This window comes from Podarcis liolepis (genome assembly GCF_965112155.1).
Source record: "Podarcis liolepis genome assembly, chromosome: 2".
In the NCBI taxonomy this organism is placed as follows: Eukaryota; Metazoa; Chordata; class Lepidosauria; order Squamata; family Lacertidae; genus Podarcis; species Podarcis liolepis.
In genome coordinates, this window is record NC_139555.1 from 116114447 (window position 1) to 116122460 (window position 8014).

Here is an 8014-nt window from a genome sequence, read left to right on the forward strand (position 1 = left end):
CTAACCTTGCATATGTTGCTGTTGTAAACGACCAAGGACAGATTGAAGCTGTGTCTGAGTCAGAGACAAAGACACAACAGAGAGTTGTTAACCAAGGAAATGTGAAGTCACACAACCAGAGAGGTACATTGGTAAAACCAGTGGCGGGTAGTTCCAAGGGTGGAACTGAAACAACAGGGGAATGTTATAAGTATAACAACTGTTTGTTTTCTTCTCTGGATGACGCTTTGCTCGCAGCACGCATTGATACTTTAGGGGGAGTATGTTACCATAAAGCACCAATGCTGCAGCAAGCAAAGGCTCCAGCAACTCAGTCAGCTGCTTGTGGCTGGAAAGCCAGACAGGATGTTTGTGACAGTTGCCATGGAAACAAAGGGGCAGTCCATTCTGTACTGAGCACCGGATGTTAGCTCAGTGTGTGTGTCATATGACCTGTACTGGAAGTACATGGGAGGAGTTTTTCTTCTTGCTGTTGTCGAGTGCAGACATGTTTCTCTGTACTGATATGAGAGACAGAAATAAAAGATGTAAATAGTTTTCTGTCTGCTTCTTTCCCCTCCCTGGGGGACACCAAAGGGGAGAGAGGAAGAACGGTGTGTTCCTCTCACACATCTGAGATGAATCGCCGGGACCTCGCCTGCTTATCAGCAGAGTGGAGACGCGGGGAGGTCGACAGGAATATCTGCCGGTGCCTACGCTGTGGCACATTCCTCTGACCCAGGCAGAATTCCAACATGAAGCACTTAGAGTACACCAACGAACTCACACAGGGGAGAAACCATTTAAATGTATTGAATGTGGAAAGAGTTTCAGCGAAAGTGGAGCACTTAGAATACATCAACGAACTCACACAGGGGAGAAACCATTTAAATGTATCGAATGTGGAAAAAGCTTCAGTGAAAGTGAGAAACTTAGAATACATCAACGAACTCACACAGGTGAGAAACCATTTGAATGTATTGAATGTGGAAAGTGCTTCAGTGAAAGTGGATCACTTAGAAGACATCAACGAACCCACACAGGGGAGAAACCATTTAAATGTATTGAATGTGGAAAAAGCTTCAGTCACAGTGGGACACTTAGAATACATCAACGAACTCACACTGGGGAGAAACCATTTAAATGTATTGAATGTGGAAAGAGCTTTAGTGAAAGTGGGAAACTTAGAATACATCAACAAACTCACACTGGGGAGAAACCATTTAAATGTATTGAATGTGGAAAAAGCTTCAGTAAGAATGGAGCACTTAGAAGACATCAAGGAACTCACACGGGGGAGAAACCATTTAAATGTATTGAATGTGGAAAAAGCTTCAGTCAGAGTGGGACACTTAGAATACATCAAGGAACTCACACTGGGGAGAAACCATTTAAATGTATTGAATGTGGAAAGAGCTTCAGTGAAAGTGGGAAACTTAGAATACATCAACAAACTCACACTGGGGAGAAACCATTTAAATGTATTGAATGTGGAAAAAGCTTCAGTAAGAATGGAGCACTTAGAAGACATCAAGGAACTCACACGGGGGAGAAACCATTTAAATGTATTGAATGTGGAAAAAGCTTCAGTAAGAATGGAGCACTTAGAAGACATCAAGGAACTCACACGGGGGAGAAACCATTTAAATGTATTGAATGTGGAAAAAGCTTCAGTCAGAGTGGGACACTTAGAATACATCAAGGAACTCACACTGGGGAGAAACCATTTAAATGTATTGAATGTGGAAAGAGCTTCAGTGAAAGTGGGAAACTTAGAATACATCAACGAACTCACACTGGGGAGAAACCATTTAAATGTATTGAATGTGGAACTTGCTTCAGTGAAAGTGGAACTCTTAGAATACACCAACGAACTCACACAGGGGAGAAACCATTTAAATGTGTGGATTGTGCAAATAGCTTCAGTAAAAATGAACACCTTAGAAGACATCAGCTAACACACACACAATCAAAACTACGGGTTTATTGAATGGGGAAAGGGCTTCAGAGGGCGTGGAGACCTTAATATTCATTAGTAAATTCACATGGGGAAAACAATATAAATGTATGGAGTTTTTCACTCAGGGTTCACTACTTACATCAAGAAACTCATAAAGGGGGAAATCAGTTGTAAATGCATGGAATGATGTTTTAGTGTTTCTACTTAAATTTGTATACACATATACACGTATTAAAGTAATGAAGGTCACATATACTAAATGTACAAAGTAAGTGGCAACTTTTTGCTAGATAAACAGGGAGAGAATGTGAATCTGCAATGCTCAAGGTGTGTGTTGAATCTGTTGAGTTTTCAGGTCCGCCTTTCACTGCCAAAATGATGGGATGCCCTTGTCTTGTAGTTCAGCATTCCAGGCACTCTTTACTTGAACTTTGCATAATCTATTGAAGAGCTTTTTACTGATAGATAGCATTTTCCAGCTGAATGAAAGGTCCCTGTGTTAAATGTTCATTTGGGATTGCTTTTAAAACTCATCTCCTATTTTCTGTGCTCTTGTGTACCTGTTTTGTGCTGTTTTTATTAAATATTTTCTGCATTGGCTTTTGACCCGTGGAAGGTGACCAGTGAGGGTGTTTTTTTGTGTTCCTTAGTTCACAGAAATGTTTTAAAGGAATGTGAAAGAATTAGGGCTAGGGGAGATGAGTGAAAGGGACTGAGGAGTGGGAGACTGATTTGTTGTGAATGTGGGAGGTGGAGTGGGAGAGAAGAGAGAGGTCCGTTATTTGGTCAGGGCTGTGGCTAAAGGCCTTGGTCCAGCTTTTCTGGGAATTGTAGTCTCAGGATGTCTAATTGTAGTTGGCTGAGGAGGCTCAGAAACCTCTGAGAGGTTCCTCCCAGAACTACAGTTCCCAGAGTTCCTAGGAAGTGAAGATGGCTGTGAAGTCTCTGGACAGAGGTCAGCAATATAAGGGCCACGGGCTGGTTCTGACCCGAATGGGTTCTGGATCCGTCCCACAGAAGGTCCAGAAATTGCCTCATGGTTCTGATTCATATAGTTTGGGCTGCACCATTTCTCTCTCTCTTTTTCTCTTCCTGACGGCGGCACTTCCTCCCTCCCTTCTGGCTTCTCCCCCGCCCTGCAGAGGAAGGGGGCTAGCCTTTGATTGGTGCCAGCAGCATTGTTTCCCTCTGATTGGTTGCAGAGTTATTTTGTTGTTGGTTATACTTGCGTCTATACAAAGTGCATAGCTTTTGCCCCTCCATAAAGAAATGGGGAGGAGACAAGAGCTGGAATAGCTGACCAGAAGGAAATGTAACCTGGGAACTTCATGTTGCTCCCCCAGCTCCCTGAACCCAAGAAAAGACTCATCCAGGGAGGCAGGTGAGCATCACAACTAAACCCCACATTATGCTCTCCAGTAGCTAATCGCTCAGACAGGGCTATTTTCATTCAGTTCTTTGTGTGTGGGGGGGGGGGGTTACCTTCCCTTCTTCCCTTGCAATCATGACAAAAATGAAACCTCCACAGCAGTGCTTTTAACCCCAGAAGAGGAGCTCCCCTTGGTGTCAAGGAAGGGGTCCAAGGGAGTGAGGAGATTTCACCCTTCCCATATCAAAGAATCTCCTGATGAGTCTGGTGATTTTCCAGAGAGGAGGGGCGGTGTTCTGCTCTCTACTTATTCTGCTCCAGCACCACATCAAAGAGTCAGTCAGTCAGTCAGTGTGTTGGAGAGAGAGAGACTGAGTGTTAGAGATCGTGTGTATAGATAGGGTTGCTGCTAAGAGCAGCTGCAGGCACTCAGTGCGGTTCAGCATTCATTTATGCTTAGACCTCATTAAGCTCTGTACATAGTTGTGTATTATAGCTGTAGATAGAATAAAGAAGATATTCTACAGAGCTGCTCTCCGAGTCGTTTATACTCTGCTATACTCTGCTATACTCTGCTGTGCGACGACTGTCTTCTTGTGGAAGTGAATCCGGTGCTCACAACTCTAAGCTGTGAGTCCACAGCACTTTGACCTGTTCCTGTGCAGAAGGTGGTCTCTGGAAGTGCTACCCAGCTCGCCTAGCCCAGTCGGGGCTGAAGTGGATGAGTCCAGTTGGTGGCACTGGCTCAAGGGCGATGCTGACATCGGTTATGGGCCCAGTCGTTGTTCCAGTCGTCTGACCAGACATTGTCCCAGTCGCCAGACGTTTCTGTTGCTGATTGCTGGACGGCGGAACGGAGGCTGCATGCTGGACTGATTTGTGGTGCCCAGAAGCAGAGCTGTTTTGGAGCAGAGTGTTCAAGCTGCCGCTGTTGCTGCTGCTTGATTTATGGAGGTGTGTTGCTGACTGCCAAAAGGAAAGAAGATAGCATCCCTGTTTGCCTGTTAATTGCGCTCTGAGTGGGAGAGAGAGTGGCTGAAGGAGTCAAGGCTTTATCTGTGTTGCACAAAGGAAGTGTCTTGCTTTAAGTGATAGCAGACATGGCCTGTGCACATTCTGGCCAGATGACTCTGCCCTTTCCTCTCCTCACGCCCGAGACCTATGCTGTATGGCAGGTCAAGATGAAAGCGCTTTTACAGAGGCAAACAGGGATGCTATCTTCTTCTCTTTGCAGTGTTTAGAACAGATAATTACCCCCCCCCAAGAGGCAGTCTGGTGCCACATTGTGTAGGGGTCACTGTAACACACTCTACATGGGGCTGCCATGCACTTTCTGCCTGGAACTTTCTGTGCTCAGAAATTTCAACTGGCTCAAAGAGCTTCAGACACATTGCTGACCAGGGCTGGCTATAGGCAGCATAAAGGTAAAGGTAAAGGTACCCCTGCCCGTACGGGCCAGTCTTGACAGACTCTAGGGTTGTGCACTCATCTCACTCTAGAGGCCGGGAGCCGGCGCCGTCCGCAGACACTTCCGGGTCACGTGGCCAGTGTGACATAGCTGCTCTGGCGAGCCTGCACCAGAGCAGCACACGGAACTCCGTTTACCTTCCCGCTATAAAGCGGTATCTATTTATTTACTTGCACTTTATGGGTGCTTTTGAACTGCTAGGTGGGCAGGAGCTGGGACCGAAAGACGGGAGCTCACTCCACCGCGGGGATTCGAACCGCCAACCATACGATCGGCAAGTCCTAGGCACTGTGGTTTTACCCACAGCGCCACCCGCGTCCACAGTGAGAACTGTGGTTCTCAAGGAAGAGTCAGCCCAGGAATACAAGGTAGGAATTCACCTTGACATTTGCTAACAAAATCCTTTCATAGCTTTTTGTGAGGGTGTGGCTGCTAATCTTTAACCTGGGATGAGCACTAAGAATTGGGCCTCATCCCTCTGTTATTTAAAATAAAATAAAATGCTTGCTCTGCTTCTAAATAAACCCTTTATCATGCATTTTTATTCTTTTTGCATATTAAAAAAATCACTGTTTTAAAAAGCTGTGCAAACAATGCAATGTCAGAATAACAAAAGAATGAAACATCTCATGAGAGCCTTGTTTTTTAAATATACAGCTAAAAAACCTAAAGGCTCCTACAACACTTACAAGATACAAATCTAATAGCAGGGCCCCCAGGCACTACAAGGCAACCTGATATTCAAGACTCCCCCCCCCCCCCCGTCCCACCTCTGAGCTTTTGGTTTCCCTTTAGACACTCATTTGTGGTCGCCTGGAACATTTGAGAAAAAGAGAGAGAACATTGTGGCATATGTAGCAAACATAGAAGAAGAAAGAGTGCAACCTTTTCGGCAAGAGGTTCCACTCAGAGGTTCCACTCTGACAAAAGCAGCAGAGGAGGCTGGTATCTTTCCTAATAACTCATCGCTGGAAACAGAAGCTGCAGAGCTCTAACAGAAGGAAGCTTAAACTTGAGAAGTCAGTGGGTGCTTGTTGGAGATGGCTAGGAGAAGCAGCAGCAGTTGCAAATAAGTTCTGCAATGATGAAGAAGCTTAGGATCTCCCTCTGGGACCAGAGAGAGGAAAGTTCACAGGATTACATAAAGGACTGAACATTGTTTGCAACGTGCTTCTTTATCAAGTTCATCTTATTGTAAGACTGTTTAAGACTCTTGTGCAATAAAGCTTCAAAAATTATTCTTGTGATGGAGAGAACTCATTTCCCACACAAGGTCCAGATCAGGAATTCCATGGAACAACTTGAACAACAAGTACCTGAAGAACCAAACCACGATGTAGCCGTGCTCTTTCCATCCCTTTCCAAGAATTGCAACAATCTGTTCCTCCAAACGGTTCTCCCTTCACTGAAGTCATCTGAAGGCACCAACTATGCCCTGTTGGCCCCGATCCTTCTCCATATGAAGGCCCCCTCTGCTGAATGGAGGCAGGAGACCAGAGACAGCAAAGGAAAAAGAAGGGAAAGACAGACCCTCCAAGTGCCACTGTCTTCCAGGGATGTCCCTGATTTACAGAAGCTGTTGTCAGTTTCTGATTTGATGCCAGAGGGTATGGGGTTATGTGACCCCCAAGTTGTCTGAAGGTAATCCTGTATAGGGATTTTAAAAAATGTTTTCTTATGTTTTTATATATGTTGGGAGCTGCCTGGAGTGGCTTGGGCAACCTAGTAAGATGTGTGGGGTATAAATAGTAAAATTATCATTATAAAACAGGACACCCCTATTTTCATCAGAGAGATGTTGGAGGGTATGGAAAAATAACAGAGCCCAGCCCTGGCATCTGTTGCTGGAGCTAAGTGATCACATGACCTAGGCCAGCAGAGCTGGGAACTGGACTGCCTCCTCCAGCTGCTAGGCATTCAGGCAGCTGGGTGGCATCGTCCCAGCTTCATGAAATGGTATTTCAGGAAGATTTCCTGTAGAGGATTTGGAAACCAGGGACTGCATACTGATTGCAAGGAGACTTATTTGTGCAACATACTGAAGAGCTTATAAAATGCCAGGTACATTCCAATGTTCTAAAAAATGTTGAGAGACAGCTTTCCAAACAAAACCCACTTATTACAGAATTATTATTATTATTATTATTATTATTATTATTTATACCCCGCCCTCCCCAGCCAAGGCCGGGCTCAGGGCGGCTAACAAGCAATAATACAAACAAGTTGAATGATTACAACTTAAAAACAAAATTAAAATACATTAGAATATTGAAACATTAAAATATTAAAATGTAGCCTCATCGCAGGAAGAGAAAGGAAAAGAAAAGAGAAAGAGAGGGAGGGAATCAATTTGGCTCAAAGCCAAAGGCCAGGCGGAACAACTCTGTCTTACAGGCCCTGAGGAAAGAAATCAGATCCTGCAGGGCCCTGGTCTCATGAGGCAGAGCGTTCCACCAGGCTGGAGCCAGAGTTGAAAAGGCCCTGGGCTCTGGTTGAAGCCAATCTCAGTGGCATAGCGTGGGTTGTCAGCACCCGGGGCAAGGCAAGTAATTTGCGCCTCCTAACCCGTGGATTTGCGCCTCCTAACCCGTGGATTTGCGCCCCCTAACCCTAACCCCCAGATGTTGCGCCCGGTGCGGCCGGCCCCCCCTGCACCCCCCACGCTACGCCACTGGCCAATCTAACTTCCTTAGGGCCCAGGACCACTAGGGTGTTGCTATTTATGGACCTTGAGGCTCTCCGTGGAGCATACCGGGAGAGGCGGTCCCGTAGGTACGAGGGTCCTAGGCCGTGAAGGGCTTTAAAGGTCAAAAGCAGCACCTTAAATCTGACCCTGTACTCCACCGGGAGCCAGTGCAGCTTGAAAAGTACTGGGTGAACATGCTCCCATGGCAGAGACCCCGTGAGGAGCCTGGCTGCATTCTGCACCCACTGGAGTTTCTGGGACAGCTTCAAGGGCAGCCCAGCGTAGAGCGAATTACAGTAGTCTAGCCTGGAGATGACCATCGCATGGATCACTGTGGCCAGGTTGGGGCGGGAAAGGTAAGGGACCAACTGCTTGATGACAACGAAAGGGTATAGAAAGGGGAAGTTTTCGGGTTTCTCTAAAAACCATTGGACTATTGTGTACACAATTTCAAGGTAACATTACACTTTATTTCCGCTTTTTCTTACATGGGACTCGAACTCACAACCTTGAGTTAAGACAATAAGACAACTCAGTGATTTGTGTACAGGG

General features: G+C 45.8%; 2 protein-coding genes across 2 annotated transcripts in view; both read left to right on the forward strand.

Annotated features, from left to right (window-relative positions):
• The window catches only part of LOC310701038 (uncharacterized protein), a 165037-nt gene extending 159737 nt beyond the window's left edge, over positions 1-5300 (forward strand). The window contains exons 5-6 of the mRNA XM_083491037.1: positions 726-1484; positions 1654-5300. Of these exons, the coding sequence (XP_083347163.1) occupies positions 726-1484; positions 1654-1937 (1043 nt within the window). The 3' untranslated portion in view covers positions 1938-5300. The remainder of the gene's footprint in view (positions 1-725; positions 1485-1653) is intronic.
• Positions 1-8014, forward strand: part of LOC310701713 (uncharacterized protein) — an 86408-nt gene that overhangs the window by 8855 nt on the left and 69539 nt on the right. The gene's annotated exons all lie outside the window — the stretch shown is intronic.